The sequence below is a fragment of the Ailuropoda melanoleuca genome, chromosome 3, assembly GCF_002007445.2.
Source record: "Ailuropoda melanoleuca isolate Jingjing chromosome 3, ASM200744v2, whole genome shotgun sequence".
Classification (NCBI taxonomy): Eukaryota; Metazoa; Chordata; class Mammalia; order Carnivora; family Ursidae; genus Ailuropoda; species Ailuropoda melanoleuca.
Window position 1 is genome coordinate 28540613 of NC_048220.1, and position 14381 is coordinate 28554993.

The following is a 14381-nucleotide window of genomic DNA, read 5'->3' on the forward strand; positions in this document are numbered from 1 at the left end:
TGTGTGAGAATCTCTTCGGGATAAAATCAGGAACAGAATTACTATCATAGGCACCTAGGTGATTCAGTCAGTTAAGCGTCTGCCTCTTGATTTCGGCTCAGGTCACGATCTCAGGGTGGTGAGACAGAGCACTGTGGCCTGGGGCTCTGACCTCCGTGGGGAGTCTGCTTGAGATTTTCTCTCTACCTCTCCCTCTGCCCCGCCCTCCACCACAGATGTGCTCTCTCTCTCTCTCTAAAATAAAAAATACTAAATCTTAAAAAAAAAAAAAAATTACCTCTTATAGGACTGCATAATGTTTATCTGACAAAGCGCCACAAATTGCTCTCTAGAATGGCTATAGCAGTTTACGTTCCCACTAGCAATGCATAAGGGTTCCCATATTACCCATATTATACACCCTTCATCCCATTTCCAAGCCTGCCAACCCTTGGCTTTATCTTTGTATTTGGTTTTGTACATCTTTATCTCCCCTTTTAGACTGTAAGCTCCTCAAGGGCAGGGTTTATGTTGCTTTTCTTTGTATGGTCCACTATGCCTTGCTTGTACTAGATGTTCAAATATTTGTTAAATAAATTAATGAGTGCTAGGCTAAGAATTTAGATTGTTCTGAAGACAAAGAAATTATTAAGAATTTTTTTTAAGAAGAGTGACATTGTAATTAAAGGCGATGTTTAAAAAATTAATGAAGAAGTAATATTCTAGAATGGTTGTGAAAAGATCAAAAACAAGTTTGAATATAAACTAAGAACTAAATTAACATGCTGCTTTATATCCCTGAATTGCTTATTGGAGTAGGTAACATGGAAAATTCTCATTTTCATATCAAATCAGTAAAATGGTGTAGAAGTTAAATGTACAGTGAATGAAGTTGAGTGTTCCTCTGGAAATTTTACTACTAGCATTCTGTAGTTTAGCAGATTTCCATTATGTAATCATTCTTGTGTAAATTTACATATGTCCAAATTTAATGTCTTTTAATATATGAGATTTACAGTAAAAGGCAGGAGGTTCAATTAATCTTTTAGCATGTTACACAGTTTCTCCCTCTTTGGACACTCGTGATTATCCTTACTGTGTTAAAGGTGTATAGGATGCCCTGTTACTTTGGGAAATTGTGAGACAGAAATTTAGGCATAAAGGAAAAAGGAGTCATTTCTATACCAGTGGCTTTCATTTTTGACTGTGACCATAATAAGAAATATTTTATATCGAAACTCAGAATACAATATACATGTATTTATCCAAATACAAATTCCATTAGACAATATATATGCTACTACACTTGATGTGCTATGTTATTTTCAGCTGTACTTCATCAGCCTTTTTTTTCCACTTAAGACCCAGTTGGGACTGTTGTTTAAAAATCATTCTAGTCAGATCCTGTGTGGTAATGTAGCAAGGGAATTGCAGAACAATGTTTAAATTTCCTTAGATAAAAAAAAGTAAAAAATATGAAACCAAATCTAGATTCATCTGTATGTCAGGTATTTTTCCCTTTGGCCATTATTTTTTATTGCACAAATTACTAATTTAGACACAAAAATGACTGATGGAATTAAACTCATTTTCGTAGTTGTCTCTATATCATGGTTTCCTATTATAAACTTTTTTAGTTTTATTAATGGAGGAAAAGGGAAAGCTGAGAAAGTAGGAAAACACCAGACCAAAGAGTGAGATGTTGGCTTTACCTATATTCCTAACTAGGACTTTATGATGTCACTTAATGCTACTAGTGAATAGATTTAATTTATTTGTATCTGACACTGGGAGATGTTTTAAAAAGCTAAAACTCTTATATTCTGCTATCTTATACTACAGCCTTCCTACCTACTAAAAATTTTGATATTAAAGGGATGCTTGTCACATTCTCTACTTTTCCTGAACACTGAAGGTGTTGCTTTAGCTTCTAGGAATAATTAGGTGACATTATTTGTTTTTACTAATTTGTTTTATTCTTGATTTATAACTTGTATTAATGCTTTAATGTGTATCTGTGCCATCCCACTAGCTCCGTGACTACAGATACTCAGCCATTAGCTATTTTGGGAAGATCTGCTTTTTGTCCATTATTTTCACCATCCTGTTCTTCCTGCTACATATGTCCTGGGCTTAAAGTCTTTTTATATTAAGTTAAATAAGTTAATTTTAATAATCTTGTGCTCTAAGCTTACTGTATTTTATTTGCTAACAAGATAGAGCTTATTCCTATCTGTTACTGTCCTCAAAATTCCAATCTTATTTTGGATCATACTATTTATAAGATTTTAGATCTGAGAATGTCCAGGGTGGTCATATCATTACCAGTCTGATTGGTGTTGACCTCTTACCTAGTTTTCCTTAATCTTAAATACAAATTAAATAGTAAATACACTAGCCTGTTTTAAAATTAATGACCATTTAAAGAACATTCAGTCTTTGCAGAGCTTGAATTGTCATTGAATTTATTACATGAATAAAATTTCTTTGCTGGAAAAGCAGATATCTACATTGCTATTTGTAGCAGTAACTCTCCCTTTTCTTACCTATTGATTGTTATTAGGTACTTGGAACAAGTAAATCGAACCATAGATTCCTGTAAGATCTTATAGAAGTAGTTATTAAATTATCTCACAAGGGTGCCTGGGTGGCTCAGTCAGTTGAGTGTCTGCCTTTGGCTCATGTCATGATCCCAGAGCTCTCCCCTGCCCCTCCCCTTGCTAGTGTGTTCTCTCTCTCTCTCAAATAAATAAATAAAATCTTTAAAAACATTTATCTCACAAATATAACGACTTTTACTCTGAAAGGATAAGGTCTTGACCCATCCCTTTGCTCAGATATAAATTCGAATTTGAATGTGGGTAATACATTTTGCTGAAGGTTGCTTTTAAAGAATAATTAAGTCTCTTAAAGTGAGCAATAGTTTTGGAACTGTGGCATCCTGAACCTGTTAAAGCAATATCTAGGGGAAACTCTTGGACTTTTTCACTAATAACATGTTGCAGATGTTTGAGGTACCTGCATTTCTGAGATTTCCTACTCTAGCAAAAAACAAAAACCGTTGACTCTCTGATTTTTTTTCTCTAGTGGTCTTATTACCTTCTTGTAATTCAGAGTGTTTTAACATCAAATGGGTGATGACATTTTTCCTTTGGACTTGAGAATCATGTTGAATGTATTGGATGATCTTATTTTTAAAAATCTTAAGTTACGTATGTTATTCATATATGTTGACTGCAATTCAGAAGAGTGAACTATTTTTTACCCAGATCTTTTCTAAAAGTGGATTTATTGTTGTTTAATGTATATACCGTAAAGTTCCTTCATTTTAAGTATACAATTCAGTGAGTTTTAGTAAATTTACCAGATTGTAACCATCACCACCATCTAGTTTTAAACGTCTCTGTCACTCTGAAAATCTCTCTCATGCCAGTTTGTAATCAATCTTCCTTCTCAGTACCATAACCCCAGGCAACCATTACTTTCCTTTCTGTCTCTATAGATTTGCCTTTCTCTATAGATTTGATATAGATGGTATTACACAATATGTCATCTTTTTTGTCGGGCTGCTTTCACTCAGCATAATGTTTTCAAGGTTTGTTCACCTTGTGGAATGTATGAGTAGCTTGTTCCTTTTCATTGTTGAATAGCCCCAGTTCTTCCGAAACAGAAAGAGTAAGCCTTGAGTTTGCCTCAAAGTAGTTACTGTATATTTCATCCATTTTATGTCCAGATGCTAAGATTGTTAATAATGATAATTACTTTGTCATGAGGGGAGTAACTTAAGTGTGATCTAAAATCTTAAAATACATTTACTTCATTTTTAACATACACTGTCAATATCAGAAATTCTGTCTGAGAAGTCTGATTTTCTCCTAGGTAACACTCATGGTTTTTCTCATAGACTTTTATATGAAGACTTTATTTAAACGCAGAATAATTGTCCTTTGTGATTGAAGTTTAATGTAGTTTTTGGGTAAAGAAATGTTAAAGACTTATTTAATGGAAAATTTTAGAAGGATAGGTCTGGAAAAAACTGATTTCACGTTATATTTTAATATAATAAGACAGAGGTTTTGGCCAATTGAAAAACACTATTCACTACGTTGATTTACAAGTTATAGTTTCCTGTAGTAACCTTTACTTGCACAATTAATATTGTGAAGTAACAATTGGGATATCTTTAATGATATCCTCAACAATATTTTGACGCTATTTTAGATTTGATGTTCTTTAAAAGTCCAATCTAATAAGCAGAATTTTGAGATTGTTTCCTCTTTGATCTCCTTTCTCCCTGCCCCATCTTAACTTCTAAAATCCTCCTATCCTAAAATTTTGATTTTTTAATTTAAAAATTCACATTTTTTGAATCGGCAACATCCCAGCATTTGCTGTGTTGAAATAGATGAGTACAGTCTTTAACCTACCTCCCACTGGTGTGAATCTTTGAACATTCATTCTACAGCATTAGTTATAAGGGTTTTGGGAGGGAGGTCCGTGTGTGTGGGAGGGGGAGCTGATTTTTTTTTTTTAGCATGGCACTTTTTCAAACATTTTTCATGTGCTTAGGTACATCCAAGCAGAAGTCCAGTTCCCTGCAGGTAGCAGATCAGGACGCACTGCCACCTTTTCACCCATACCAGCCTTTGGAGTGCATAGTAGAGGAGACTGAAGGCAAGCTGAATGAACTGGGACAAAGAATTAGTGCTATTGAAAAAGCACAGCTTAAGTCACTGGAGTTAATTCAAGGTGAACCTCTGAACAAAGATAAGATAGAAGAACTTAAAAAGAACAGAGAAGAGCAAGTCCAGAAGAAGAAGAAAATACTGAAAGAACTACAGAAAGTGGAAAGGCAGTTGCAGATGAAAACACAACAGCAATTTACCAAAGAATACTTGGAATCCAAAGGTCAGAAAGACACAGTATCTCTCCACCAGCAGTGCTCTCATAGAGGAGTCTTCCCAGAAGGGGAAGGAGATGGTAGTCTCCCAGAGGATCACTTTTCAGAGTTACCTCAGGTTGACACAATCTTATTTAAAGATAATGATGTGGATGATGAGCAACAGTCTCCACCATCGGCAGAACAAATTGATTTTGTCCCAGTCCAGCCTTTATCATCTCCACAGTGTAACTTTTCCAGTGACTTAGGTTCTAATGGGACAAATTCTCTTGAACTTCAGAAAGTATCAGGTAATCATCAGATTATAGGACAGCCTCAGATTGCTATTACTGGACATGATCAGGGGCTGTTAGTTCAAGAACCAGATGGACTAATGGTTGCAACTCCAGCCCAGACGCTTACCGACACTCTTGATGACCTGATAGCAGGTGGGTTAAGAAATATATCTGTAATAATTTCTCTTTAATCTGTGTGTCAACTTCTTTACACGACTCTCCAAAAACACCAAGTTGGTACTTCTCCACTTTAGAACTATCTTTGTAAAATTACTTATTCCTTGAGGTGTTTTGGAAGTGAATTTAACTAAGCTGTATAGCACTAACACATAAAAGTGTGTTTTTCCCTTTTCTTTTTTGTTTTTTGCAAAGTAAAGTTGCCATGAGCATTTATTTTAGAACTTTGGTATCAAAACCACCCTGTGGGGCACCTGGGTTGCTCAGTTGGTAGAGTATGCAACTGTTGCTCTCCAGGTCACGAGTTTGAGCCCCACATTGGGTGTAGAGCTTACTTTAAAACAAAACAAAACATCACCCTGTGTTGTATCTTGGATAGGAGATCTCAAAGTAGAATTTCTTTGTAGGCTTTAGAGGTATTCACATAAGATTATACATTAAATTTTCCTGGTAGTGGTTTTCATGTCTGAAAATCATAATTCTAAATCACATTGCTTTCTCTCTATTTATAATTTTATTAGATCAATTTAAATATGTTTAATTAAAAAAGATGTTCAGAAAAAACTATAAGCATTCCATGTTCTTGTATTTGTGGTTAGAAGATTCAAATTACATTGAAATTATTATCAACTGGATGATGATTTGGAGATTGAAATTTTTGTATTAACTATCTTGATGAAAGCACACAGACAGACACAACACACATACACACAGGAAAAGAAAAAAAGAAAGGCCTGATAACCTTAAAGTGTATGTTTCTGTTTATTGTTGTGTGGAAAATTACAACTAGATATGAAATGAGGTGCACAAGTTTACTTTCCCTTTCATTGTCCTTGCAGCAGTGGGAAAACAGTGCAATTAATCATTTACCTTCCTAAAGATGGCTGGTGAATGTATCACCTCCATGAGAGCCCAGTTCAGAAATGCAGCCAGAATGGCTGTTGACAGTGGATGAAGACCAAGAACTAAGATGTAGCTGGAGTGATATTCAAAGGCAGGCCAGTCCTCTGTCTCTTGATTGCAACATTTTTTTCCTTACTGTTGTCTGTTTCCTCTTGTCATATTCTCCTCCCCTCTTCCCATCCCAATTATGCTATCCCAGTTTCCTTTCTTCTTTTGTGAGCTTTTAGCCTTCCTAATCTTTACTGAGTCTTTAAAAATGTGGAATAAGCTTACTTAAATCAGGAATTTTATTGGGCATTTGTATGACTTGCAATGGTTATAGAATTGTGATACTGCCTATGAGCCTCCTCTGATATTTAATAAGTATCCCTGAGCAGAGGAGGAATACTTAGTTTCCCATAAAGAAAATAAAAATTCTGAGAAATGTTTTAAGGGGTTAGATTCTTTTTTCTTTAATTTGGGTTTTTATATCTTCAGCCCATAGCCACTTAACTCAAATTAACTTTGTGTCATTAGTATCAAGAGTTTTTATAAATTACGAATAAACTCTTGGAGTTCATTTATTGTTCTAATTTCTAATCTGGATAAAAGCAGATATTTGAGCATCAAGTATAATTATGAATAATAATAATAATGAAATTGATAATATGAGAATAATATTTTTAAGACTTAGGATTACATAAATAGCATTATAATGTTCTTAATTGAATACTGAGTTTGCAGTTATGAAACCCACATTACTGCTCAATTTGGTTTTGTTGTAACTTAGAACTTGTCTTTTTTTTTTTTAATAATGTAGAAGCCACTCTAAAAGGAACTTGTAGGTATTGACTTTATGGTAGTATTTATGGATGGTTCTTGTAGGGGACGCAAAATTTATTTCATCGAACTATTTGTTACGTTGAAATGGTCTTTTATAAAGTTCAAAAAATTTGTTTAGAAACATCGCTTTAATTATAGTGTTATTTAAACTAAGAAAATATAATTTCTATTAGACATTAATGTCTAGTGATAGTGGGCCTATCATTTTGTATAATATTCTTTTATTGACAAACTTTAACATATGTATCACACAATAACCAAAAAAAAAATCTTCACATAAAAATTTTCCATTTTTATTTTTATCTGTTTTAAAATATAGAGCAATAATTAGATTTTCTTTGTTCAAGATGGTAAACTATCTAATCTAAAGTTAAAAAGGGTTATTTTCAAGACCAAGTTTCTCTTAATTTTCTTTATCAGAAGTGAAAGAAATTAGACAAGGATGGAGTAGGTGAATACCTACTTCTATAATTGCATAATGTATTAGTATGTATCAGTATGATCATAGATTACACCAAAGATGTAGTTAATTTTACCCAAATTTAGTTCTCATCCCTTGTATTTAATAAAGGAGAGAATACTGTGTATCTTACAGTTTTATTTTAGAGAATATTCGTATATAATAGCAATAAATTTCACTCTTTAAATATAGGAGTATATTTTCTTTATTGCTGTTACGTCAAAATATTTTCATGTAACTGAGTTAGATAAATAATTTATTAAGGTCATGACTTGATTAGCTGACTTAGTATTTTAGTATATGGTCTTATATGTGTCATACTTGATACAGTCCCAGACAGAATGTATGTAAACTCTTGATTGGGAGCATGGTTCTTCAGGTCCTTTTCTTGTGAAAGTAAGTGCGGGGCTTTTAGAAGGTATCATAATAACAAGTGATTCTCAGTTCAAATGTGTAGAACTAAGGTTTGGAAATCCAAAAAAATACAAAATAGCTTTGACCATTGTTCAGTTCCAGAAACATCTAGTAAAAATTTTAGTATTCATATATAAAGCAGATTGATTAAAAATTAATATCAATTTATTCACATTTATCGATCACTTACCGTGTACTAAGCTCTTTGCTTAATGTTTTATATACATTTTCTCATGGGCTATTTATAATAATCTTATAAAATAGGTCCTTTTCCCACCTCAGTTTTTCTGTTGAAACAGTTTTCAAGAGAAAACTGAGGCTTATGGAAGTTGTTACTAGTGTCAAGACTCAAACTCAGTTTAGCAATGTTTAAGAACCTTAAGTGTAATATGCATGCATCTGATTCATGTTTAAGTTCTGAATTTATCTCAGAGATATTTGTTATTTCTTTAGACTGCTAAAAAAATTAACAATCTCCCTTATTGTTTTTATATTAAGATTTGGTATGTATGTAAGGTTTAATATAATTTTGTGGCTAGCACATTGTTACTGTTGTTGACACCTTAATAGGTCTCTTTTTTTTTTTTTTTTTTAAAGATTTTATTTATTTTTTTAACACAGATAGAGACAGCCAGCGAGAGAGGGAACACAAGCAGGGGGAGTGGGAGAGGAAGAAGCAGGCTCATAGCTGAGGAGCCTGATGTGGGGCTCGATCCCACAACGCTGGGATCACGCCCTGAGCCGAAGGCAGACGCTTAACCGCTGTGCCACCCAGGCGCCCCCCTTAATAGGTCTCTTAAAACAAATTCCAATTCAGGAGTATCTTGCTTTAAGTAATCCTGTAGTAGTCAATGTAAGCTTAAGAATAAAAAGGTAATTAGGAAGCCCTCTTATTTTTGAGGGAATTTGCAATAAATTATCTTTTTAAATAATTTCTTCTAATAGACGTTCATATTTTATTTATAGATTTTTTATTTATTTGTATATTTAATAAAGTTACTATTATATGAAACAGATTATGGTGATTTAATTGCCTAAAATCTGACAGCATAGTTTATGTTAACCTAGTATCTGAGATTTTTATATGGTAAGGTTTATTATTATCTTCCATATTGCCTACAAAACCATCTTAAATTTCATAAAGGATTAAGTAGAATACAGTCAATTCTTCTGTCATCCCATGCATAAATTTAATTGGAATTATATAGTGACTTTTGTGGTAGTGATCTGTCAGAGTCATTTTCAGACACATTTCATTCAGAGGTAGGAAACATAGGATTTATGAAAATGTTATAGTCCTGGTATAATTTTATATTATAAAACCTTTATTCCACATGTACCTTTTAAATCTTGCTACTTTCTGGTCCTATCTTTATTACTTTTTGTGTGTAATTAATGCTATTAAAGTCACTTTTCTGGAATGTTTCTGATTGTCATTATTGCAAGGAGGAAAAAATGTTTTAGGATAATGTTGTACAAAAATGTACGATAGTTGGTGTAACAAAACATTTTTCGTAACAGAGCTGTAAAATGCACAGGAGTATTTTTTAAAAGCCATCTCTGTAAAGAAGTCTTATAGTATCACATCTGGCGTAGTACTGTAATCAACTATTTAAAAATTTTTAAGTATCTGTTTTTCATAATAACAAAAAGATAACATGGATAAGCAACATCAATAATGATAAAAGTAGTTCTTTAGTAAGGTATTTGTTAATCATTACGAGACCACTGTTAAAATCTGACTATTACAGAGGAGCTACATATCGGTCTTTAGTGTCTTCTTTTCTAGAGCTGTTTTCCAAACATACCATATATTTTGAGGAGGTATAACAAAATACTGTCTGCTTTTAAAATTCGCTGAATGACAAAGATTTTTAAAGCTTTGTTTCCATTTTGTGCATGTTCTTATAGGTGAAACAAATATATAAAATAGTAATTCCTATTTGTAGCCATGATAGAAGCTACCGAAGTTCATATAGCCAACACGATTTTACATATATTGGTGGGGAGGAAGATGGGATAGTTCATATAGAAACATATCTGAACATATTAAAATTTGTGAAGTTATTTAAAGAAGTAGTACTAAACTTAGTCATTTACACTTGTGAACAGTATCCTTTTTTTTTTTTTTTTAAGATTTTTTATTTATTTATTCGACAGAGATAGAGACAGCCAGCGAGAGAGGGAACACAAGCAGGGGGAGTGGGAGAGGAAGAAGCAGGCTCACAGTGGAGGAGCCTGATGTGGGGCTCGATCCCGTAACGCCGGGATCACGCCCTGAGCCGAAGGCAGACGCTTAACCGCTGTGCCACCCAGGCGCCCCTGTGAACAGTATCCTTGATTGGGATCCAGTCATATCCAAATTCTAGAGACTAAACATTCTTCAACCCTTGAAATGCTTACATTTTCCTTTGAGACCTATGTGTTTTTTATTTTACTTTTAGTCTAGATGAGAGGTTATTGCCATCACTGAAGCTTTGTCTTTTTTTATATTATTAATGATTATAGGTTTTTTTCTGAGTTTTTTCTTGAGTGAGTAGTAATGTTTTTACAGTGAGCAATATTACTGAAAGTCCTATAAAATATCTGATAATTACTTTAATGAATACTTCACATGTGCCAAACACTGTGTATTTTAAATGCTTTTTGTACCGTACTTAGCAGACAACTCGTAACATCCCTCTGAGATAGGTCCTATTTCTCCCACTGTGGGGCAAACTCTGCCTCTTATGAAACATAAGAAATATATAGAGACATAAAGATAAAATGTCTTAATTAACTCAGTTTTCAGACAGCAGTCCGAATACCAGATTGAGATCCCTAATGAAAGTTCCAGTGTTGATTTTAAAAATAGTTTTATTTTCAGAGATGGATTCATTTTAGCAAATATTCAAAATAAATGTTGAGTTTTATTTTATTTTTTTGAAGATTTCATTTATTTATTTGACAGACTGAGAGAGACAGCGAGAGAGGGAACACAAGCAGGGAGAGTGGGAAAGGGAGAAGCAGGCCTCCCGCTGAGCAGGGAGGCCCATGCAAGGCTCAATCCCGACACCCCGGGATCGTGACCCGAGCCAAAGGCAGACACCTAACGACCGAGCCACCCAGGCGCCCCAAAATATTGAATTTTAAAAACACACTGTCTTGCTATTTACATGAGAAATATTTTAACTTGTTCTCCTCCCCCCCCCCATTTTGTATATTGTACTCAGGGTATTTTTGTCTAATTACTTTTTACAAACTAAGATATAAAATTTATTTTTTTATTGTAAACTATTTTTTCCCTGTTGACAACATAAAAGGCTATCATTTGTTGTGTATGCACTGAATACTAAGCACCGTGCTAATAAGTATTTCACCTACATTATCTCAAGTGGTGTTTCCAACAGTCTTTCAAGGCAGTTACTATTATTATCATCCCCATTTTACCTATGAGGAAAATTGAGGCCCTAAGAGGTTAAATTACTTGCCCGAGATCAGAGAGTGGTGGAACTGGGTTTCAAACATAGGTCTATCTGATTCCAAATCTTGTGAATTAACTACTATGTTATCTTCCTGCTATAAAATTTTGTTTTCTGTGTTTTTCTGTATATAGGTGACTTTACTCTTTTTAAGTAGAATTCAGCAATATGAATATTGTTTTTCAGCTGTGAGTAGCAGAGTGCCCAGTGGTTCAAACAGTTCCTCTCAGACCACGGAATGTCTTACACCTGAACCCTGTTCACAGTCTCCAAGCAATGTGGCTTCCCAGTCTATGCCCCCTGTGTATCCTTCAGTTGACATTGATGCACATGTGAGTAGATTGCTTGCTTGCTTGCTTGCTTGCTCTATTTATTTATTTATTTATTTAAAATATTTTACTTATTTATTTTAGAGAGATAGAGTGCACAAGCGGGAGGAGGGGCAGAGGGAGAGAGAGAATCTCAAGCAGATTGCACACTGACCATGGAGCCCAAAGCAGGGCTCCATCTCACAACCCTAAGATCATGACCTGAGCAGAAATCAAGAGTTGGATGCTTAACCAACTGAGCCACCCAGGAGCCCCTCGATTGCTTGTTTATTTTGCAAATTCTGATTTTCTTTGGAGAAGTAAATTATCATCATACATTCATTGCGAAAATAAGTATTATTTGCTCTTCAAATGATAACCCCATTGTAAAGAAAAACTTTTTTTTCCCTCTAGACTGAGAGCAATCATGACACAGCATTAACATTAGCTTGTGCAGGTGGTCATGAAGAACTTGTATCAGTACTCATTGCGCGAGATGCTAAAATTGAGCACAGAGACAAAAAAGGTAAGAAATGTCAGTCAGAAGTAAAGCCTGAGAGTACTTACATCAGAAAACAGTTTTTTCTTATGTTTTCTTTTAGAAAACAGTTATGTTTTTGATTATCAATAAATAGTTCCCAGACTATCTCAGTGAAAGGATGGGTAAGCATATTTCAATTAGGAATATCCAGTGAAGTAGAGCAAGTTGTGGTTGTCTTTCTCCTTAATCCCAAAGTAGAGCATACAGAGGTGTCAAAGTTCATTATAATTATAAACTTCAGTAGTTTTGTTTGACTTAGCATTTCCATTTTATCATGTGGTTTTGGGTTTTTGTCACTAGTAGATTAGTGATTAGAGCAGTTTTATGTTAAGTGATTGTACGTATCTGCCCTAAAGATCTTCTTCTATTGAAATAATAGAGAATTAAAAACAATGGCTCGATAAGTAAAAAAAAACACAAAATTGAGATTTTTATTTTCTGCTGTAGGTTTCACACCACTGATCCTGGCAGCAACAGCAGGGCATGTTGGAGTTGTTGAAATCCTTTTGGATAAAGGCGGAGATATAGAAGCACAATCTGAACGCACTAAGGATACTCCACTTTCATTAGCATGTTCTGGTGGACGTCAGGAGGTGTGTTAATGTTAATTTTCATTTTGTAAACATTGTGCTCATATTTTAAGTATGCATTGCTTAGTAATTTAGCCACATGAATAAAACTTGCATGTGTTGTGACATGTTCCATATACTAAATTTAATGGGAGTAGTGAATCACCTTTTAGGGAATCTATTTCTTGCCCTTTAGGGAAAAAAAAAATAAGTCTGTTTATCCTTACATTTATTGAGGCTGCATGAGCCACAATCCTAACACATATGAAATGCAAATTCATCACTCAACAATTGATGAGTAGAATGAGTAATATCTTGTTATTTCAATGTAATTGGTATTTCAAAGCTCCAAAGTTCTCGATATGAAATTGAATCCATTTCTCTAGTGCTGATATTTGAATATTTAGGGCATACTTAAAACGTTAGATATTCAGACAATGAAGTTACAAGTTCCATTTCTTTGTGCTTCCTTCATTATAATTGAACCCTTGGTTTAAACTGGATTTTTCTGTTTATATTTTACTTTGTAGGTGGTAGACTTGCTGCTGGCTCGAGGCGCAAATAAAGAACATAGGAATGTTTCTGATTATACACCATTGAGTCTGGCTGCATCTGGAGGATATGTTAATATTATTAAAATTCTGCTTAATGCTGGGGCAGAGATTAATTCAAGGTATCTATCTGCATTTTATTATTCATGATTTATAAATTACTACCTTGGGGTTAAGTGTCTTCCTCCAAATATTTGTACAGATACCATTTTTAATTAAGATAGTACTAAAGTCAACTATACTAACTAAAAATTAAAAATTTTTTTAGAGATAGTACTAAAGTTATAAGACCAACAGTTATTCCTATAATGTGCTTGTAAGTAATCACAGCTTCTTTCAGCTAACATAGCTATTTTTAAAGATGTCTCACTTCAGAAAGTACTTCGTTATGTATGGTTGGAAATTTATAACCTCTAAATAGGGATTATGTTTTAAATTGTGAGATTTTCCTATTCCTAGTTAGTAGTCCACACAAATAAAATTTATTCATTGATGTTAGAAGCCTTTCTTTTTACTGAATCATTTTCATCTTTTATATTCTCTATGCTTTTTAAAAAACAATAGGCAACATATTATCTTAATTTTCTAAGCACATTTCTCCCCTTAGGACTGGGAGTAAACTAGGTATTTCTCCCCTGATGTTGGCTGCCATGAATGGACATGTTCCTGCAGTGAAACTGCTGCTTGATATGGGTTCAGACATTAATGCCCAAATAGAGACCAATCGGAACACGGCTCTCACTTTGGCCTGTTTCCAAGGCCGAGCAGAAGTCGTGAGTTTGCTTCTAGACCGAAAAGCCAATGTTGAACATAGGGCAAAGGTAAGCATTTTATAACTTTTCAACTACTTAGGGTGTGTTTCTAGTGTAAAGAGCATAGAGTTTCGGGATTCCTGGCTGGTAGAGTTTACTTAAAAATATACATTTATAGGGGTGCCTGGGTGGCACAGCGGTTAAGCGTCTGCCTTCGGCTCAGGGCGTGATCCCGGCGTTCTGGGATCGCCCCACATCAGGCTCCTCCG

The 14381-nt window shown here is 34.2% G+C and overlaps 1 protein-coding gene across 3 annotated transcripts in view; it reads left to right on the forward strand.

The window, feature by feature from the left end:
• The window catches only part of LOC100472320 (ankyrin repeat and KH domain-containing protein 1), a 120740-nt gene that overhangs the window by 82358 nt on the left and 24001 nt on the right, over positions 1-14381 (forward strand). For all 3 annotated transcript variants that reach the window (XM_034656122.1, XM_034656123.1, XM_019795673.2), the window contains 6 exons: positions 4549-5307; positions 11578-11723; positions 12114-12225; positions 12688-12833; positions 13340-13482; positions 13968-14181. In XM_034656122.1, coding sequence (XP_034512013.1) covers positions 4549-5307; positions 11578-11723; positions 12114-12225; positions 12688-12833; positions 13340-13482; positions 13968-14181 — 1520 coding nt within the window. The remainder of the gene's footprint in view (positions 1-4548; positions 5308-11577; positions 11724-12113; positions 12226-12687; positions 12834-13339; positions 13483-13967; positions 14182-14381) is intronic.